The 23209-nt window shown below is 41.2% G+C and overlaps 1 protein-coding gene across 7 annotated transcripts in view; it reads left to right on the top strand.

Annotated features, from left to right (window-relative positions):
- eml2 (EMAP like 2) overlaps positions 1–1199 on the top strand; it is a 37195-nt gene extending 35996 nt beyond the window's left edge. For all 7 annotated transcript variants that reach the window (XM_039783520.1, XM_039783530.1, XM_039783545.1 and 4 more), the window contains one exon: positions 841–1199. In XM_039783520.1, the coding sequence (XP_039639454.1) occupies positions 841–963 (123 nt within the window). In that variant the 3' untranslated portion in view covers positions 964–1199. The remainder of the gene's footprint in view (positions 1–840) is intronic.
- The last annotated feature ends 22010 nt before the right edge of the window (positions 1200–23209 follow it).

The following is a 23209-nucleotide window of genomic DNA, read 5'->3' as shown; positions in this document are numbered from 1 at the left end:
ACTTAATTGTCCGTTCAGACAAGCTGGCCGCCGTTGGCACAGAAACTCAGACGCCGTAAATAGTTACAACAACTTGGTACTGTTTAAAACGTTTTGGGAATTTAACTAGTTTTACACACATTTTGTGAGTAAAACTAAAGTGAGTTGGAATTGTGCTCCATGAAAAAGGAGTGCTGATGCAGAAAGGGCTTTCTTAAAATTCTGTCGCTGTCAAATCCAAGGTTTCTCATAAAAACGAATCTGAGAAACATAAAGGCCACTTACTACCCCCTCATTTTCAAATATTGAGAAGCTGTTTTAGACATAGTTACAAGTTGTTTGTAATTATTTGAAACTGTTTGATGACCGAAAAGATATTAACAGCAGTGAAGTCAAGCGTTTTCCTAAATGTAGTCTATATCCACGACGTTTCATTTCCGGGATTGGTCCGTTGCCGGCAGTTATTCCGACGGATGTCTTTCTTTTCTGCCGGATGTCCGTTACCTTCCGTTTTCTTTGTGTTGGAATTTTAAACTCCGGTGGATTTCTGAGGACTATGGTTAACTGCTCCTCAGATCTCTGCAGGGTAAATCCGCGCCGCCCAAGATGATTGTGGTTGGTTTAAAGAAATGCCAATGAACCAGAGCACGTTTTTCTCCCATCCCAGAATGCTGTGTGGACTAGCCAGACCCTCCTCTGCAGCACTGTGGAGGAAGGTCTGGCAAAGCGAGACCACCTAAATGAGACACTTTGCACTGAGTACAGCAGCTGACCCTGTTGTTGTCGACTTCACCGCGTTGCATCTGACTCGTTTATTGAACTGTGTTTTACGTCCTCCCTCTGCTCCGCTCACATTTACAGGCTCCGAGCCACGAGTACGGTGGCCACAGCAGTCACGTGACCAACGTTGCCTTCCTGCACGACAACAGTCACCTGATCTCCACTGGTGGGAAAGACACCAGCATCTTGCAGTGGGTGGTCTAGGCAATGGTACCCACCCACATCTCTAATCGCCCACATGGGGACCAGCGTCCTCTCTGACCCCTGCCACCTCTTCACTGTTTTACCCTCATGCCACCAGGGGGCAGTATCTCCACTGTGCTTACTGGAAATAATAATAAATAAATAAAAACACACACACACAACTTACCTACATACTGTATGTCACACCAGATAAGATCATGAGTATCATTGTAATAAATTGAATATTATTTAGTGTCCTTCTGTTTGTAATAGAATGTAGAGAAAATGACTTGTTGCCATGCAGGGAGTGAATGCTAACTGCCCCCAAGAAAAAATCAACTACTGCAACACCAACCCAGCTGTGATTTAGCATTAGTACTAACTGTGCCTAAACTGTATTTACCTTATCCCTATTAATTAGGAAATCCACATACTTTAAAGGACAAGTGTGTTGGCAAGTTTTAGCATCTTAAAATCATGTACACTTTACATCGGTGTTGACCATTTTTGGATGCATGCTACACAGTTACGTTATATGTCAGGGTATTTTTCCTACTCTTTCAAGCCGTTATTAATTAACAATAAAGTATGGAAATCAGTTAGCAGACTCCTGAAACTTGCTTTAGGTGGATGTATTGTCGGCACTAGATCCGCATCACCAACCGAAGGGAATGTAAGCTTGACAGAACAAAATGCAGAATCAATGTTCACTTTAAATTAAATCACAAACTAAAAGATTTTCATGTCATACTGAATGTAAGGAAACCAATGGATTACATAGAACTAAGAAGAAAAAAAATGCACTTATAAAAAAAATCGAAAACAGCTTTGTTTGCAAGAAAGTGAGCTGGGATGTAAAGTGTACATTATTTGAAATAACAGGGTTAAAACACGTGAAACTGCATCGCCCCTTTCAGAATTCGTGTAATTTCAGCTCCCCCGGTGAGCCAAATAGATTTTTGTGAACATGCCCCGCTCTTTCCTGAAGCCACGAATCGCAGAGATAAAAATTTCAGACTTGCAGAGATGTAGTAAAACAGAATGTAACCTTGCTGAGGTATGATATTCTGAAGTCAGTATGCCTGTCCACAGGTTCATGAAAGAGTGATGCATGTTGGAAAGAGCTAACTGACCTGTCCTGGGCCAAAGGAAGACTATTAGAATTCCTAAAATTGTTGGTATTCCCCTTTTTAAATGTCTTACTATAACCCCATTGCCTTTTCCATCCCTAAGTCTGATTTCCAAACTCTTAAGGTGCAGATTGTATTACAGATTGCTGTTGGAGATTCTTAGTGGCTGTTTTGTCCCAAGCCTCTTATTTCTCCCCCCACCATTTCTGATTGTACTACTGCTGTAACTCTCACTAGATGGCGCTGCAATGCAAGAGAATGAGCATGACTGAGGCTGTCCATCTGTAGATGCTGTTAATGTCGCAAAGGTCTATAGAGTAAATTTATATATATTATGCAGTATATCCGAGTGGCTGTGTTCTTTTAATATCTAACTGTAATAATGATGGATGTTATTATTATTCTTGTGGCACTTGTAGCAATTGACGGAAGGGTAATGTAGGCTGCTGTGCTGTGGAAGTGAGCTTGAGCTGTGCTTTGCCTTCTGTTTTGTTGATAAAGTTTTTACCCAAGTAATACTGAGTGGAGGCTCTTTGTCTTCTCGATAATAATCTTTCAACTCAGGACAGCGCCACTTCCCACAAATACAGATAGGATTGGAGATGAAAAGTTTAACTGACACGTAACCGCGATCAGCCTTGTGGGAAATTACGAATCAATGCCATCTGTCTGCACTGGTGATGGATGTAGAGCTGCACTTGCATCATATTTGCTTTTTTAATAACAAATCTGTCCATTTTGGTCTCACTCTGATTACCTAATGCACATGGATGCACTGTATAGTAGGGGGGTCACTAAAGAGGCGTTTTCATCCGAGAGACGCTGTCATTGGTGGATAGGATATGGAGCAGGGGACTGACAGCGACATAACCAATCACACTATGACAGACGCTCCACTTAGCACCAACTGCAATGTTTAATTTTAAATGAATGTAGCCTACTGGCAGTCTGGCACATGGCGGTGCTCAGTATTTTCCGTGGGTGCTGTTAAGAAATTTTAACTACGTGTTTCTTTGATTAATGAGGAAGGAGAGGCTTGGGTCCAAATGAAGAATTAACAAAAGGTTTAATTAACAACATGATGAAAATGACAAAACAATAAAACACAAGAACACTTAAACACTGCCAGCAGCGGACTGAATGACATGCTTCCCCTTTGGGAATTACATTAATCAGTCCTGAATCGTTGTAAGTTTTGGAATTATATTCCTTTGGAATTGTGGGTGTTTCCTTGAATGAAAACTCTCCCAGGATTAGGGCACACCTCTGAATTCAGGTTTACTCCAGGTCCCAGACAAAGGTCATTTATCATGGTAGTGCCAATTCTATTCAAGTTCACAGAGATATGCATTTCCTTTGTTCTAATCAAGCCTGGGCCAGCAGGGATTGGCTCCCCAAAAGGCAGGAACAGAAGTTTACCTTTCCTGTGAGGACCAGAGTCTCCTCTAGTATGCAAATTGACATGACTTAAACATTTTTTAGAAACTTGGGTTGGTGTGGGCCAGTCAAACGCTGATTAAGTCTGGTGTGATGCAATCGGTATTGATTCAGTGTTTTGTTTTTTTCTCCCTAGCTGCAGTGTTCATTTAACTAAAAGTATATTTTTTATCAGACATCACCAATGGTTTATCTTTTTTAACTTCAACAGTGCTCGAGCAGAGCACCCACGGCATCGGCACCTATGTCATTGGGGTACAACACGTGCGCAGTAAAATCTGGTCTGCACTTGGCGAAAGGCTCCATAGCTCATTGGTTGGTGCATGCTCCAGTCACATTGCTCATAATGTATGTCATACCCCATGGGGCCAAAGACCGTGTCCCAGCCTACATTTAATAGCCTTGTAAGTTGGCAGGAAAAAAGGGAAATCTAGAGATCCTGTTAAAGTAAGGTTTAAAAACAACACATGGGTAACGATTTATTCTTTTTGTCTTACTGCATACAGTACATTTGTGCTCAATTCTTACTACAGCTAAATTATTATTATTATTGAGATATTTAAGTGGTAAATCAAAAGTAAAAACGGGGACAGTTTGTGATCAACTAATGGGCATGCTGTTGTGGTGACAGTCCTATGATCTATTGACAGTCAACAGGTGTGATGGTTAGCGGAAAGTCAGTTTGTGGCCAAAGGCTGCTGCTTGAAATACTCATGTCAGGGTAATCTCTAGGTTCATAGTAAACAAGAACTTCCTGTTGGCTTAGTGACCTTCAACAGTGAGAAAGTGGCTTTATTATATCACGTTTAACAGACGCTGTGTAGAGCTCAGTGCTTTATTTTCAGGTAATTTGTGCGCATCAATTCATTTAAAAGATAATTCTCTACTCTCTGACAGCAGCGTATAGACCAGAATGCAACTCAAACTACTCTCTTTATCACTCTCTGGACCCACACATAGAACTGTACTTGAATTCAGCAGGTCCAGGCACATTTTCTGGGATGGTTGAAAGGCATTCTGGGAAACGTAGGTTTCACTGACCGAAACAGAAGTAGGTTTTTTCTTTCGCTAGTCCAAATCTAATTTGCTGCATTGCGACTACAAATGAGACCAACATGCAACTTGTAGTGCAGCCAATCAGCTCGGTCTTAAATTTAATTTACAATGGTCTTAAAAAGTCTTAAATTTGACTTGGTTAAACCTGCAGAAACCCTGGGTTATGGAAGGTGTAAAAAGGTGCAAAACTTGGATATGAACAGTGAATGCTTTGTACACAGAGTGGGGAGACTGAGGTCAAGGAGGAAGATTCCATTGTTTATCCAATGAAGAGCAGGCAGTGAACAGGGTGAGGTCACGTTGCTGTTGTTGCCATGATGGCCTGTTGTCTGTCAACACCTCTTTAGTCAGGATGAGGGGCTGGAGATCCTCACAATTAACCAAAACATGAACTGCAAAGTTAGTCAGGAAGTTGGTAGGAAGACTGATCCTTTAACATAGTAACGCCTAAACAGGATTAAAATAATTCAACTTCGCACTCAGTTTGTGTGTCAAAAAGAATTGCAACCTAACGTCACAGTGTTTACGCTTAAAGGTGCCGTAGGTAGGACTGCGAAGATCCAGGACTTAACCAAAAAATGTGAACATCGACAACTTCTGAGACCCTCCCCGCTTTCTGCTAAAGCCCAAAATGGTCTCCAAAGCCCCTCCCCATCACCAGGGAGAATGAATGTGTGTGCATGAGCAGTGCTTGACACGCAGTTAGACACCCCCCTCTGGCCCTGATTGGTGCATCTGAACAGGGAGCGGTGGATTTTCTGGGATGGTTGAAAGGCATTCTGGGAAACGTAGGTTTCACTGACCGAAACAGAAGTAGGTTTTTTCTTTCGCTAGTCCAAATCTAATTTGCTGCATTGCGACTACAAATGAGACCAACATGCAACTTGTAGTGCAGCCAATCAGCTCGGTCTTAAATTTAATTTACAATGGTCTTAAAAAGTCTTAAATTTGACTTGGTTAAACCTGCAGAAACCCTGGGTTATGGAAGGTGTAAAAAGGTGCAAAACTTGGATATGAACAGTGAATGCTTTGTACACAGAGTGGGGAGACTGAGGTCAAGGAGGAAGATTCCATTGTTTATCCAATGAAGAGCAGGCAGTGAACAGGGTGAGGTCACGTTGCTGTTGTTGCCATGATGGCTTGTTGTCTGTCAACACCTCTTTAGTCAGGATGAGGGGCTGGAGATCCTCACAATTAACCAAAACATGAACTGCAAAGTTAGTCAGGAAGTTGGTAGGAAGACTGATCCTTTAACATAGTAACGCCTAAACAGGATTAAAATAATTCAACTTCGCACTCAGTTTGTGTGTCAAAAAGAATTGCAACCTAACGTCACAGTGTTTACGCTTAAAGGTGCCGTAGGTAGGACTGCGAAGATCCAGGACTTAACCAAAAAATGTGAACATCGACAACTTCTGAGACCCTCCCCGCTTTCTGCTAAAGCCCAAAATGGTCTCCAAAGCCCCTCCCCATCACCAGGGAGAATGAATGTGTGTGCATGAGCAGTGCTTGACACGCAGTTAGACACCCCCCTCTGGCCCTGATTGGTGCATCTGAACAGGGAGCGGTGGATTTTTGAAAATCGCACTACAGGCTGTAGGTGGTGCCAGATTATTTTTTTTTAATGACCTGCTTCATGTAGTTCTACTGGAACATAGGGTCAGTTTCAGCAAATATGACAGAAAGTTAGTTTTATAAGGCTTACCTAGTGCACCTTTAAGGCTACTGTAGGTCCATGTTGGTGTGTACATGTTGTGCCCTTAAACAGGGGGAATAGTAAGGGAGAGAGATGATAAACAACACGCACGCAGCTCTCGCCTTCACTAGTCTCTGTATTGAGTCAGATTTTCAACAATGCAAACAAAACCCATATATTTCCAACACACCACACTCAGTTTCAGGACCGCAGTTACAACTAAATCATCTTTTTAACTTGAATTCTACTACAGCATGAAGTCCTACTTAAGAAATACAGTTTAACTTCTCAGCTCACTCTACATACCAGTATGAAGAGCCACAGTGATAAATGAAACACTTGCATGCACATAACATATATGAATGTAACACTGCGTAGCTTAAATGCCACTTAAGGATCTGCATCATCGATCTGCTTCGTCCTTTTGTCTCACTGCTGCAAAGTCTCAACAGTGACCACTACTAATGCACGTTAACAGCAAGAAATTACACATCCAGAGATACCCGTTCTGAGACAAAATTGAAATTAGCTTTTCTAAAAATTTAATATTTTTGCCTGCCAATTATTATTCTTGTCTGTCACATACAGACTGATGGCAATTGCACACAAAGTCAGTGGAAAGCCAAGTGGACATAAACAGATAATAGAATTTGCTCTTGGCAGTCTGAGAAGAGACTTGTCCACATGAGTTGAAAATGTTTCAACTTGAGCAACAACTAAAAAACTGTCTTGATGTGAAGACATATTGAAGAAAAAGTTATTGTGTAATAAAAAATAAAACTAACTCCAATAAATCTTCAACAGAGATGTCATACTAACAAATTATTTAATAATTCATACCATTTATTTATTTAAATTATTGGTTCATTTGTATGTTTTGTATAATTTTTCACATTGTTTTATGTCATCTTATCTACTTGATTGATACTTGATATTATTGACTTCCATGGGTCTAGCTTTTCCAGTTCCGTCTGTATTTTCAACCAAAATAACTTAACTTGCTACTGTATGGCAAGAAATAAACAAGAATTTGTCTCGGTAGCTTTCTTGAGCTTTACAGGACGTAAACTGATAACATGAACATTACAAGGACAAAAGGGCTTCCCATACAGTGCAAAGGAAGAGCGTGAGACATATGATACCCTAAACTTTAACACAATAAACATCGATCTTTAGGAAGAGGGTGACACAGAGGACACAGAGGAAAAAGAGGCAGCGATAGGGCTTGTTAGGAGGAAACTAACCCTTTTCAAAGATGGAAGACAACTATATTTTTTTGGTGTTTTGGCTGAGAAGGGAATCAATCAATTTTGTTTGTCACATGAAATCGTACGAGGTACAATTCCAGGAAAATGTAATTCCATCAGCTCCTTCAGTGGCCGAGCAGATCGCCACATAGAGTATCTAACTGCAAACCTTAATATTGTATTAAGAGCTCCATCATGAGTGATGTAGTTTATTTCATTTTTATTACTGCTTGTTACTGCTTTGCATGGTTGCAGAGGTGTAGGAAGATGGCTCTAGTCTGTGTTGCTTGGCTGTGTTTTGTTGCTTGCATGGCTTCCTGTACTGAATGTGGATAATGTTGATATCTAACTGTGCTAATGTCTCGCTGCTTCCTGTCGCTCTGCATGGCTTCTTGAGAAAGCTTACAGTATTTGTTGCTCTACCTGTCTTTATGGTGCCTTATTGACTTCTCTCTGTACATTTATCCTGCACGAATGTCTTGCTGTTTCCTGTTGCTCTGGTCTCAAAACATCTTGCCAAAGGACTACAGTTGAAAATTAGCCGGCTGGCTAACACTGGCACATTTACAGAAATGTTAATTAATGTGTGTTGTCCTTTATAAATAAAAAAGAAATTAAATTGAATAGACCTTCCTCAGCAGCACTGTGGAGTAAGTCTAGCAATGCAGGACTAGGCTAACACCAATCTTTGAGGTACACCAGTTGAAAGGAGTTGATGCGTAAATACTTTTCTCCCTGCCATGCCACTTGGAACGACTGCCCTGTGACGGAGGACTCAAACCAAAGCTCTGCTGTACCTGAGATACAGAGTGCAGTACAATTTGGCGCTTCAGTGGCCAAGGCTTATGATAACATAGGAGGGTCATATTTAAATAATTAAATACATTTACTTCTTGTCATTGAGTGCAACCCCCGACTGTTAATCAACATACAAATTTGTTTTCTGAGCGCAGTAGAAATTCTGCATGTAAGTTTATCTTGTGCGTCAAAAGCTGCCATCTGGTCCAGCAAGATGAGATCTGATCATTGGCCATCAGTTTTACACTTAACTCCACTACATTTCGAGACAAATATTTGCGGAAAGCTCAGTCGGGGTAGCAGTTTGGGTGAATGTATTGTTACATACTGTATGGTTGGCAAGCAAAGCAGGGATGAAGTCAGCTTTATTGAAAGCAAACTGGCAGTTACACAAACCAACGGATGGAGAAGGAGGTGCATGTGAGTGAGCGTTGTCGAATGTCCAGAGGTAATTTATTGTACTTTTGCAAAAATTTTTACATATGGTGGTAAATAGGTACCCCTGGACCCCCTGTTGAAGATCTCTGGCTTAGACAAATGGAAAAAGGCCAGCTTCAGAGAAAAGGTCTAGTAAGGAGGTCTATCGGAGGCTTTCCTCCATGAGTCATACAGGTGGGCTTGCACAAATGGGGTTTTAGCACGAGAAAATAATGTGCAGCAAAACCAGAGACCGCAAATTGTCAAAACATGAACACCTACGCTGGCTCAGTGGTCAGCACTGCTGCCTCACAGCTAGTAGGCACTACAACGTTTCACCCGCGGTCTGGGCAGAGTTCAAGCAGGTCCTTTCTGAGTGGAGTTTGCTTGTTCTTCCCATGTTTGTGTGGTTTTGCTCCAGTTTCCTCCCACCATAAATTGCATTCTAGGTAACTACTACAGTTGAAAATTAGCCAGCTGGCACATTTACAGAAATGTTGATAAATGTGCATTGTCCTAATAAATAAATCTTGAATAGCTAGTAGCAAGCACTGTAGTCGGTTAGAATGGAACCAGAATGGCACAGTTTATGAATAAACTGCTAGCTCCAGATCCCTTTGTGCTTCAATAAAATTAGCATGCATTTCCTTAGAGGGCAGGGTTAGTTTATCAGTGCAGAAGCAGGCTGAGCTTCCATTTTTTTTGTCCCAATAGGAGTTTTACAGTTCCACCTCACAGCAACCTCTGTTTTATTCTTCAGAGCACAACCAGTTAACTCTGCACCAGCAGCACTCCACACTCTCCACAGCTTTCATACAAATAATCATCTATGGGAGATTTATTGCAAACAAATCTTAATCCACATTCTCCTCAGACACCAAACAGCTACTGGACACCAACACATCATCGAGATCTGTCTCACTCATGATGCTCTCGCAGACAGTCAGATATTACAATGATTATATGTTGTTTTAGGGTAGTTTTCCTTCAGAAAATATACAGGCAAGAGCTTATCAGAATTCATGATCTTCATGATTTCTTTTTCCCAGAAGACAACTCAGAAAAACTGAATTAGTGGCTTCTGCTGACAGTTTGAAACCAAAGACACTGGGCTCTGCTTGTCCATCAACTTGTACTGGGTAATTCAAAAACACTTTAAAGTAAAAAGGCTACATCTAGATGAAAGAGTGAACATTTAACAGCTTTGCTTGATAACTATTTAATCATTATCAAAATAGTGGATTGATTTTCTATTAGTCTGGATCAACGGAAGTACACTGCTCAAAAAAATAAAGTGAACACTAAATTAACACATCCTAGATCTGAAGGAATGAAATAATCTTAATACTTTTGTTTACATAGTTGAATGTGCTGACAACAAAATCACACAAAAATGATCAATGGAAATCAAATTTATCAACCCATGGAGGTCTGGATTTGGAGTCACACTCAAAATTAAAGTGGAAAACCACACTACAGGCTGATCCAACTTTGATGTAATGTCCTTAAAACAAGTCAAAATGAGGCTCAGTAGTGTGTGTGGCCTTCACGTGCCTGTATGACCTCCCTACAACACCTGGGCATGCTCCTGATGAGGTGGACAACTCCTGGACAGTCTGTGGTGCAACGTGGCGTTGGTGGATGGAGCGAGACATGATGTCCCAGATGTGCTCAATTGGATTCAGGTCTGGGGAACGGGCGGGCCAGTCCATAGCATCAATACCTTCCTCTTGCAGGAACTGCTGACACACTCCAGCCACATGAGGTCTAGCATTGTCTTGCATTAGGAGGAACCCAGGGCCAACCGCACCAGCATATGGTCTCACAAGGGGTCTGAGGATCTCATCTCGGTACCTAATGGCAGTCAGGCTACCTCTGGCGAGCACATGGAGGGCTGTGCGGCCCCCCAAAGAAATGCCACCCCACACCATTACTGACCCACCGCCAAACCGGTCATGCTGGAGGATGTTGCAGGCAGCAGAACGTTATCCACGGCATCTCCAGACTGTCACGTCTGTCACACGTGCTCAGTTTGAACCTGCTTTCATCTGTGAGGAGCACAGGGTGCCAGTGGCAAATTTGCCAATCTTGGTGTTCTCTGGCAAATGCCAAACGTCCTGCACGGTGTTGGGCTGTAAGCACAACCCCCACCTGTGGGCGTCTGGCCCTCATACCACCCTCATGGAGTCTGTTTCTGACCGTTTGAGCAGACACACGCACATTTGTGGCCTGCTGGAGGTCATTTTGCAGGGCTCTGGCAGTGCTCCTCCTGCTCCTCCTTGCACAAAGGCGGAGGTAGCGGTCCTGCTGCTGGGTTGTTGCCCTCCTACGGCCTCCTCCACGTCTCCTGATGTACTGGCCTGTCTCCTGGTAGCGCCTCCATGCTCTGGACACTACGCTGACAGACACAGCAAACCTTCTTGCCACAGTTCGCGTTGATGTGCCATCCTGGATGAGCTGCAATACCTGAGCCACTTGTGTGGGTTGTAGAGTCCGTCTCATGCTACCACTAGAGTGAAAGCACCGCCAGCATTCAAAAGTGACCAAAACATCAGCCAGGAAGCATAGGAACTGAGAAGTGGTCTGTGGTCACCACCTGCAGAACCACTCCTTTATTGGGGGTGTCTTGCTAATTGCCTATAATTTCCACCTGTTGTCTATTCCATTTGCACAACAGCATGTGAAATGTATTGTCAATCAGTGTTGCTTTCTAAGTGGACAGTTTGATTTCACAGAAGTGTGATTGACTTAGAGTTACATTGTGTTGTTTAAGTGTTCCCTTTATTTTTTTGAGCAGTGTACATTTACACAAAAAATCTAGATTGATAAATATAGCACTACAGGTAATGGATTGATTTTGGGTTAAACTGTGCCTTTAATTAATTAATTGGGAAATTGTTCTAGCACTAGTTTTCCCTCAGTCCCTGGAGCCATGTGATGGCTACTTTCCATTTTAACAGTACCATACCGTAGATCAGTGTTACTTATTGCGTGGCTTGCAAGCCACCTGCGGATCGCCAAGCTATAATTTGTGGCCCGCATAGCATTAAATAATACGGTGATATGATCATGCAGTCAATACAGATATTTCTTAAAAACAAGCAGGGCTATAACATAACCCTAACTCTGCTCTAGTACAAATTATTTATATTTAAAAAATACCACAAACAGCAGCATTACAAGATAGACTAGAAAAGATATTTAAACTTTCTCTGCCCTTCCATCCATAACACTGACTCACTGCGGAGTTGCTAGTTTGGGCGGTCATCTGTATTTTGCGCCAAACAAGAGAAAGGGATTTAAGCAGTGAAGTGTATTTAATGCAAATAAGTCAAGGCCTTTTCATTAAAGGGCAACTGTTACATAGCATTTTCAGGATTATACTTGCATTTTGTGTTTGTACTAGAAAATGTTTACATGCTTTAATGTAAAAAAAAACAAAAAAACTTTATTTTCTCATACTGCCCATGGCTGCTGCACCTCTATTCACCCTCTGTGTGACAGGAATTTGGGGAGAAATGACCAGCACAGGCCAAGACAGCTACAGTATGTTGCGTTAGCATGTAGCTACTTAACAGTTAGCAGTATGCTAACGTAAGTTTTTAGTGGAATGAAGCAGCACTTTCTACTGTCAAAAATCGCAGATAAAGGCTTCTGAACCAAACACTACCCAATCGGACACATTTCAGCAGTAACGCGACCTGGAATTGGGGAGAATTTAACAACATTGGCAGCCAAGGAGACATTGTTTACTGCCGTTAGCCATGTAGCCACTTAAGTTAGCAGTTGACACTAATAGAATATAGCAGCAATATCTACAGTCAAAAATCGCAATAAAGGCTTTTAAACCAAATACTAGCTACTAACAGAAAACATTTACAGGTGATATTGTTTACTGTCGTTAGCATGTAGTTACATGGGACAATGTTAACACTGCACTGGCTTAAAAAAAAAAACTCCAGTCCTGCCTACTTGGAGCAGATGACCAATCACAGCTTAGAGTTGCGTAACACTTAGCTGAGAGTAGAAAAAACTGTTGAAACCGGAGCGTTCAGAATAGTTGGAAATCTCAACGTTTTAGCTCACAGGGATTTGTTGAAAATACGTTTACCTCATTATTTTGGCCAGGTTTAACATGAAAATCCAACATTATAACACGGAAAAGCATAATATGTGACCTTTAAAGGAGAGCAGTCTGCTCTGGTTGCCATTTTCCACACTAAGACAACAGGAAGATGCAGTGGGATACATATTAGAGGAGATTAATGAAATCATACTGCAAATTTCCCTCTGCTGCACTCTGCATTCACAGAGTGAGAATATATTTGGCATAAATCAGCTCAGTGGAGGGGAGCGGACAGAAACTGAAGATCCCTTTCAAAAGTATTGATTCAAACAAATGTGAGATGAATAAATGTCTCTCTTACCACTTTAAAATGATCAATTGTGTGTCAAATTGTGTTGGTGAAGCGTTCACATTTCCCACTTTGTCTTGAGGTTAAAGAAACAATGCAGGGGTTACACGTAGAACCTGTAAAACAGACAACCGCTTTGTGTGTTTTTTTTCTGATGGGAGACGAGACGTGAGAACAGAGTTTTTCTCAGAGACACTTAATCAAATAACACAGGATGGAATATTCGGACAGTCTGGGGTCTCAACCCTGACGCACACACACACACACACACACACACACACACACACACACACACACACACACACACACACACACACACACACACAAACTATATTATACTGGCACTGCGGCACAGGAGCAATCCCGGAAGTGTAACGTCGAGGATATAGACTAATGGTGATGTAACCATGGGAACAAGTGACCCACCGTCGTGATACACAAACCTGTTGAACCTGAAGTTACCTCGGTAACCCCGAATCTTGCTATCTTGCTATCTTGTATTATACACCTCTGGTATTCCATAGGTCAAAACATTAACACCAACATTAAAGGTGGAGTTTTTTCGACCATTAGTTACAGTGTTTTGATGGATCCCCATACTGTTTTCATGTTTTTCTACCAACACGGACAAGAATAGCCATGAGCACAGAGGTGACCCGATACTGATTTTCACAGAAGAATGACAGAGCGACAAAGCACAGAAAGAAAGCCCTGGATCAATTACCAAGAAAATGGCATTAAGCCTGAATGAGAATGAGGTAGCTATACAGGTTGTAAGTGAATTTACGGAGAAAAAATCTGCTTCCATTGTTTTGAAAAACATTAAAGGCTCCAAATAAGCCCCACCACAGCCTTGGTCACCTACTGATTGTTTAGGGAAAAACATAACCAAATAAGTAAGAAATTAAAACAGCTCTGTTTTGTGTGCTTATTCTTGTTTGTTTTTTACAATGATATTTTGTCCAAAAGCTGAACAACAAAAAGGTTTGTTTAGGTATACTCCCGTAAGACACAATGAGATAAATACATGTTTGCACATTCATTGTTTTATGTGTATATTTTGCTGTTATTCTTTCTTATGAAGATATTACAGCCTCGTCCTGGAGTTAAACACTGAAATGTAGAATTTGTCCAGTTAAAGCTTCTGCGTGTTCTAATTTTATCTCTGTTGAGATAATACAAGCTGCCTGATGGTTTTGCCTGATGAGTGTTTAGTTGACCAACTAGCTGAGCACTCCAAAAAAGGTGTGTAATCCTTTAAAGGTCGTAATGAGTAATGGGATTTTGTATCAACAACAGTGATACCATTTACTGTAATTCTTCTGATATACAGTTCCCCTTTGTACTAACAATACTTGGGTGTTGTTATTTCAAAATGTCTTTTTTTTGCACAGTTTAAGCTGTGTTTGGCGCAGAGGATTGGGCTTATGAGAGGCAACGGCAACAAATGACTGATGAAGTTGGTTGATTGTGATTTCATGCAGAGAAATGGCACAGGCACTACTGAGTGAATTGCAACAGAAGTCATACGCTCAAGATAATTTGTTGTTGTGCTGTTGGTTATATAGTATTTTTATTATTATTATTAATATTATGGCTTAAGTTCAGGATCTTATTTACCTCAATCTTTACGTGTAAATCACTTTGTAACTTTGTTTTGCTATGTAAATGAAGCTATTGTTATTATTATTAAATCAGCTGATTGCAGGTTATAGTCAGACATAACATTTATGAAATAAATAATATTATATCATATTTTTACGCTTTTTGGGAGGTTTAGTGGCAGCTCACAAACCCCCCCGAAACAAACACACACACACACACACACACACACACACACACACACACACACACACACACACACACACACACAGAATGTCGGCTTCACACAACAGTTTATCATCTGCATTTGTTGCAGTTTAGTTAAGACCCCACAGTGTCTGCCAAGATGTTGTGTTTGGAATAATGCAAACATCAATTAATATTCTGGACACAGTTTCACAACAACGTCAGGCACAGAATGAGAGAGAGAGAGAGAGAGAGAGAGAGAGAGAGAGAGAGAGAGAGAGAGAGAGAGAGAGAGAGAGAGAAAGAGAGAGAGAGAATCTAAAAGCCTGTATCAAAAAGATACAGTATCAAAATGTGCTAAAATGTGAAACCATACTTTTAATGCACTTTATGGGTACTTTGGTTATCAACTAAATACACAGTCATTTTAAATATACATATATTTGTATAATTCATGGAGCCAGCCAAGAATAATGACAGAATCTGTTGTTTCGGCAAGTGCCCCCAAACAACATCTGTTCATGTTCAAGTGACAATGTCCACAGACAGAGGAGGTCAAAGAGGATGGACGGGTCAAGAAAACATCAGACTTTAACACAGGCGACTGATGTTTCCCATTCCCTACTGACTGTCAACTTTGGATGACTTTATTATTGTAACTATGAAGACAAAGGTCCCCCTAACCTTAAAAAGGAGTGACTTTGACCCAAATCAAGACATTTCTCTAAACATTACTAAGTTGTTTTGTTCCCATATCTAATCATCACATCGTGTGAAATAAGATAAGTGAAGACTGAGGAAGGAAACTGCAGAAAATACACAATCTTAACCGTAGAATCTCGTACCACTTTCCCCTCATTTTTTTGCCATGAGAGATGAGGCGCCTTAAAAAGCTGTGACAGCTCAGTGAGTTTAGAAGCAACGTTGGCCACAGAGAGGCTGTTTGTCTCATCCCACTGTGGATACTTTGGTATAGGATTGTTTTTTCGGTACTGTTTCGAGTAAAATCCTTGTGGGGATGCATGGTAATATTTTGAGGTTAAATTGTAGTGTAGAAGCGGTGTTAATGTTTGACAGAAGCAACATTCAGCCTCACCTCATGAACCAGACCTTCATGTTACGTGGGACAGCATACAGATGAGTTACAAATATATGCAGGGTGTGATTTCTGAAGAATTAAATCCCCCTTCCAATACCATGGATGTAGTGTCAATCTGCCGGCCATGCCAAAACACTTATGCACTTCAATATCCTATGGAAATTAATCTCAAAATGAAATAGCACAAGGTGCTGTCGACATAAAACACAGTGCTTTCAAGCCGGAGTTCACCATGCAGGGAAAACAAAATACTTTCATCCAGAACGTTTGTACGTTCCTCAAGAGTGTTTTAATCCAAATCCAATCTTCTTCCTAAACTTAACGAGTCCTTTTGGTGCCTAAACTTAACTGCCATCGCTGCATGATGCTCACTTTTTCTGGCTTAACTTAACGACCACGGCTCCTGAAAGGACAATCATCTGACGGTGGCTGTAGCTAGCTCGCAGTCACCTATTGGCTAAACAAATGCCGCCTATTGGCTAAACAAATGCCGCTGGTAGCCGGCGTCCTGGAGCTCTGCAGCGGCAAGATACAACCAGCAACTGCCGCTCTGATTTTATCGTTCTATGGCACTGTGTTCACGTTACAGCGCTTTACTTAGTTTAAAATGCTTCTATTTTAGGTATATACTGTAACTAATATATGGTCTAGGCTATTGGTGAAATAGATGATCACTTTGAGGGGGGGCCCTTTTGTGTTTGAAAAGGGCTGAGAAGGAGAGCAGAGAAAGATGGAGAAAGCTGAGAGAATGAGATACAAAATCAGAAAGAGGGAGTGTAGGAGAGGAAGAGCTCCGAGAAGGTCAAGAATGCAGATAGTGTCTAACAGTTTATTCTCTGTACCACCAGGGTGTCTGAGCTGCTGCCGACGGCCTGTTGAGCCACCTGTTGATGTATGGGGCGTTGCTGAATAACAGCGGTTTGTCCGCTGGTCGTCCTGCAGAGCGGAAAAAACCCACATGAGAATCATTTTTAGTTTTTTTTCCCATTGGCTGCTGTTACAAAAGCACATCAGAGTAAAAGAGCACTTGTCCTGCAATGTAAGCATCTGTCCAGCTGTAGAAATAAATGCAGGTGCAGATCACATTTTGGAATATTTAAGCTTTGGCCATTAAATCTATATAATGTTTGACAAAAAACGCTCGCAAAACACCCTGTTTTTTTATGTGAAAGACAAACAGCAAAAGCACAAGTGCCTTGAATTATTCAAAGGAATACAGCTGCAATACACGTGTTTTTTAACATGATGCAATATGTTGGTCGAGGCAGCAGTTTGTCTCTAATGACTTCCAGGAGGTCAGACCTCCAGGAAGATGAGCAGTGTGAACCTAAGCAAACTAAACGCAAAAATACAGCAAAGTAAACTTTTCCAGTAAACTGTTTGCAGACACACAGCTTCACACAATGTCACATGGAGCGACACTTACGGCTGTGGCACCGATTTAAATGATAGTTATGATAGCGGCTCTGTGTGGCTGTACATAAATACAGTGGTAAGTACCATTGAGTAGATGTTGAGATATTTCACCGGATAAAGGAAAACACTGACCTGCTACTTTTACTAGAAGAAAAGGCAGGGGATCACCATGTGATTAGCATCCATCCTAGGTGGACCATGAATGTCTCTACCAAATTTCATGGCAATTCCTTTAATAGTTGTTGAGATTTTTGAGTCTGGAACGAAGTGGTACACCAGCTGAGCTAACATCCGACTAGTCTCGCATTGCTAAACCTTCCTCCACAGTGCTGCGGAGGAGGGTCTGTCTAGTCCACACAGCATTCCCGGAATGGTGGAAAAACGTGCTCTGGTTTATTGGCATTTCTTTAAACCAATCACAATTGTCTTGGGTGGCGCTTAGCGCTGGACTGAGCCACGGTGCCTCTGCAAAATAGCCTCAGGAAGGAACTTGTTTTGGTGGAACATGTGTACGTTCAAAAGTTGTTTTAGTCGTGCAACAGAAAACTCAGATTGGACAGATAGTCTAGCTAGCTGTCTTGTTTTACCCTGCAGAGATCTGAGGAGCAGTTAACCATAGTCCTCAGAAATCCACCGGAGTTTAAAATCCCAACACAAAGAAAGCGGAAGGAGAAGGACATCCGGCTGAAAAGAACGACATACGGCAGACTTTCCAGCAGCAAAGGAGCAATCCCGGAAGTGGAAGGTCGCGGATATAAACTACCATCCGAATGACTGTACGGTACATACTGTACATAAAATAGGTTAAAAAGTGGCCAGATCGACAACTGAATATGCTGCATTTCGAAGTATTTTTCCGGGCTAGCCCACCTCACAGACTCTGTCTATTTCGTTGTCCTGAAAAAGTCAGAAAAATGCTGTGTAAAGCCCAACAATGAAGACGAAGCTTCGTCTTTCATCTCTGCATGGTGTTGATTCTGGATCCACTCAAGTGTTCGGCATTCTCCACCTGTCTCAACAGAGTTTGTACAGGGTTATGGGTGTGGATACATGTTTACAGACGCATGCTGAAGTGAGCTATTTAATACAATGTCACAAATACTGCACTACAGTGTGGATAGACTGCAGGCCAAAATATTCCAAATTAAAGCGCTGTCGAGGAAGTACTGATGCTAAATAACTTGAGTAACATAAAGAGGTTTGTTTAAAGTCCTACATTTTGATAATAAATATCTTTCAAGGAAAAGGTTCAGCGTTTCTATTCCTTTTCTTACTTAATTGAAAAATACAATTTTGTGAGCTAAATCTATCAGTGTCCTACTGCCAACCCTGCTGTTGTTTTGCTTTTGTTATATATATTCATTTCCAAGTAGAGCAGCTGCAAGTGGTGTTGGCTTAGTGACAAAGTTTAGTAGGGATACTGAGAGAATGAAGAAAGGATAATGAAAGATGATTTTAGAGAAGTTATTTAATCCCCTATTGACTTGATCTGCCATTGATATTGTATGTCATCAAAACGAGTCCACTGAGAGGCCATTTGATATGATCTGTCACAGTTCAATGATGCTGGCAAGCTTCAGTTATAGCAGGCAGAGTAGGACAGCAGAGTAGGACAGCAGGGCTTCTTTGAAGCAGGTTATGTTCAAGGTAGTCTCACATTGCCAGACATATCTCCACAGCGCTCTGGGGTAAGGTCTGGCTACACCACACATACATTCTTTGCATTTCTTTAAACCAATCCCAATCGCTAAGCTGCGACGGTTGATCTGCAAAATGGTCTTAGGAAGGTTTTTTGGTGGAACATTTGCACCCCACAAAACAAAATGCCACATACAATAATAAAGGTTAACTGTTCACACAATACAGTAACATGATCTATTTAAATTAGCTGGATACATGGTTAAATGTAATTTCCTCTTACCAGTGTATCGCCGTGTGTATTTCGTCCATCGCAATCCCCACCAATCAGTCCCAAAACATCCCAGTTAGATAGTAAATGCCATACATATTTGTTGAAAATCTTTACAATCATTCCCTGAAAGAACCAAGCAACTTAAACTCCTTGGAAAGGAGGAAACTGGGATAAGCCCAGCTTGACTGGGCCTTCTTCAGATCCCTGACATCATGCAAATGATGAAAAAGATCATGCAATTATTTCACACACTTTGACGATACCCTTGCAGTCAGTTTTTTGATGGTAAGTGACCCGTACCAGCTGACAAAGGAGCATGTTTACAAGAATTGTTCACAAAGTTGGGATTACATGGTTGCATACTGGAGCAAACTGGAAGCAGGCAGAAACAGCAGGAGCGCGGCGGCTGTGAAAGCATCATTAATGATCCAGCAAACACAGATGATGAACTGTCTTCTATTTATAGTGGGGAACTAATGACTGAACTAAGAACAGCTCTGCAGGAGTAATGGCCAGATGACTGGAAAACTGACCTGGTGTGACTAGTGGACAGGTGAGGAATGGACCGCTGGCATTTTCACTTATCATAGTACTGGAGGAAAAGCTCTTGTTCTATTCACGTGTCCCAGTAAGCCATGACAGCGTGACATTAGTGAGCCAGCATGAATAAAACCAGGACCCTGAAACGGAAGATGCTAAATGGAATTCAGCCAGCGTTCATTTTATTATTTACATCTGTGCTTTTACTACTGTGACATGTAAAAGAGTAAATACAAAAAAAGGCATCTGGCCGAGTCCTGAGGGAGGACGGACGCAGTGCAGTCGTCACCATGAGGTAATTAATATGACTTCATTTTCCATAAGTGTGTTTGTGTGTCTCATCATAAATACCTCTGTAAATACTCACTGGGAGTCTGTGGTGGGTTCTTGCAGCACAGTGTATGTGGATCTCACAGCGAATGTATACTTATTTGTAGGAGTTACTCGCTACAATATTAAACATTCATTTTACCCTTATGCTATCTAAGATGATTTAACTTTAACAGCACTGCCACTGACTATACAGACAAGACCGTAAAGGGTAAAGTGATTCTTGAGTTCTTCAGTATTTAATTAATTATGTATGTTGTAGTTATGCATGCATGTTTGTAATTGCAGTTGCAATTAAATTAACATGTTTTTGTGATGTTCATTATTGTGTTGGCTTCATTGTGCATTTTATAGTATTTTTTAAAATCCCCTATGGCAAATTTACAGTGACCACACTAATCACAGTCTTCTGTTTTGTTCCTCTTTCATCATGTCACTCCAATATTCCTCTGATATTAGATAGAGTAATTAATGTGGACATATACCTTGATGGAAAATACCTACTCATTCCTTTATAAAATAAGATTATATGTAAAGGTTTGGAAGCATATTGAAACACTTATGGGGGGGATAGATTGGGCAGAGGAAAAGCAGTAGGCTCAGCCGTGTGAACAAACAGGAATAGAATGAAGGCTTCAGAGGCAGATTCTCTGCTGCAAGCCTAAATCACTCAGCGGCTCTGCGCTGCTCATTCTCCATAAAAACACAGAGTAAATTAACTTGATGGTGTTTTAATGGGACATAATGAGTTCACTGCTGGGAGATGTTTACACCAGCAAGCTTGGCTTTTACTTAAGTGCTGCACACACACACACACACACACACACACACACACACACACACACACACACACACACACACACACACACACACACACACACACACACACACACACACACACACACACACACTCAACCTGTCTAACCCAAACCCCCTCCTCCAACTGTAAAATCAGTGTATTCTAACCCCAAAGCTGCGCTTATCAATTTTTATATTAACAATGGACAACAATGTACATTTTGAATTATTGCCCCACTATGCAGTCCACATCAGGTCTGCAGAGTGGTTAGCTTCAGACAGACAGAGTTAGAGACTAGTTGTGGAACATAGTGGAACATCTACTGTATCTGCTAAAGAGACATATTTCCCTCAGTAGTTGAGGCACCCATGCAACAACTTCCACCATTTCATTGCACTGCAATTCACAATCACTTTAAGGTCAAATCTTTTCCTTTACCTCTGCTGTACGAGCTGATTCCACCAGGACAAGAGGCCAAATAATGCTAAAATCAGAGGCTCAGTCAGTCAACAAAATGGCAGCTCCTGCAGACATCCAGTCAATAGTACATGTCCATATACATGTTGTTTTCAAGGATGGGATCAACCCGCTTTTTAGCATTGCACACTAGTGGGCGGCTTGCCACCAGTTTCTCTTCAATGGCCACTGAAAAGCAAAGAAAACAGTCTATACCCTCCTACAACTGCGATGGCTGCAGCTGATTGGACGAACGTGTCACGTGGGGCTGGCTGGGGCTGAAAATAGTTCACCGAAATGTGTTTCTGAAAACATTTTAAGCGAGAAATAGGCTATGCAGTTTCTGAACGTGTCTTTATTTCAGATCGACAATGGTCAGTTTAACAGTTTAAGATTTTGTCAGCTTTTGAGAGGCGTCAAGCTGAGGTAGCCTATCCTCATTTGCATAACGTTGGCTGGATTCAACTTTATGCAAATGAGCAGCGGGCGACTCAAAACGTACGTGTCTATTGCAGCGTCGTTTCCACGCTTCCAAATCATTTCTACGGGAGCAGCTGTACAATGCATTCTGGTAGCGTCGCAGGGACTTTGAAGAATCAGGGCGTTGAGTCGCCCACTCCTCATTTGCCAGGTAAAATGTCAACTGTTTTTTCTTACCACCATGTCACAATGTGCAGCTCAAAAACATTCAAAATATAGGGAATTGCAAACAGTAGCCTACTTCATAATAATAAAGTACTGAAGTACCTCTAAGTTCCTAAGAGAAAAATATACAGTACCAAGGCAGCACACGGCTCACATTTACAGCTTTACAAGGTAAATCGGACATGAAACTAAACACATAATTTAACTGCAGCAAACCTTAAAGCCATTTAACACAACACAGCAGAAAGAGTGAAAACCGCAAACAGACAGCCTCCTCCATGTTTCACACAGGGTGATCATCAAACGCAAAATACATGAAACCCATTCTGTAAAATTAACAAATGCTTGGAGCAGATGTAGGGCTGGGGATTTATCGAACACTTATTAACATCAAAATTCTGAATCGACATATTTTTCCCATGAAGATAATTTCGATCATTTGAATGAATGAACTATGGGGACAAAAAAACATATCACAAGTTTTTTAAATTATCGTTCATTTATCGTTACTGAGGTAAGATGTGCAATTATTCGTGATTTTGTTTTTAGGTCATATTGTGCAGCCCTAAGTGGACATCAGTTTCTAATTCTCCACTGACACCATCATCTCCCACATCTGGAGTGGTCTGCCCCCATGTTCTGTCCAGATAACACTTCAGCCAGGGCTGATGTTCTGCCTTCTTCTATCAGGTGAAAAGGTAGATCTGTAGCAAAATGACCCATTTCATACATCTGTAATCCTGACCATGGACATAAGATTTAAGAACCCTACTGGTAGTTTACGTCTTTTAGCTCACTGACTACAGATGATGTAGCCAAATTTAACCTTTAACAAAGCAAACATACTTCCAGGCAGGGATTGTTTGTAATCCCTGTCAATAAAGATGTGTTGCTTTGAATGATAATGAAAATGTCAATAAACTGTATATTACAGGCTCTGAATTTAACACTTGGTCCAAACTAATGCAACACATTTAATGATGTAAGTAAAAAATAAAACTTATTTATTAGGATGCTGAAGAGTGAGAATTGTCTTTTTGTTATTGCATGAATCTCCTATACGCATGCACCCACACACACAAAACA

The sequence above is a fragment of the Perca fluviatilis genome, chromosome 2, assembly GCF_010015445.1.
Source record: "Perca fluviatilis chromosome 2, GENO_Pfluv_1.0, whole genome shotgun sequence".
Taxonomy (NCBI): Eukaryota; Metazoa; Chordata; class Actinopteri; order Perciformes; family Percidae; genus Perca; species Perca fluviatilis.
This window is presented reverse-complemented; position numbering and strand designations above follow the sequence as displayed.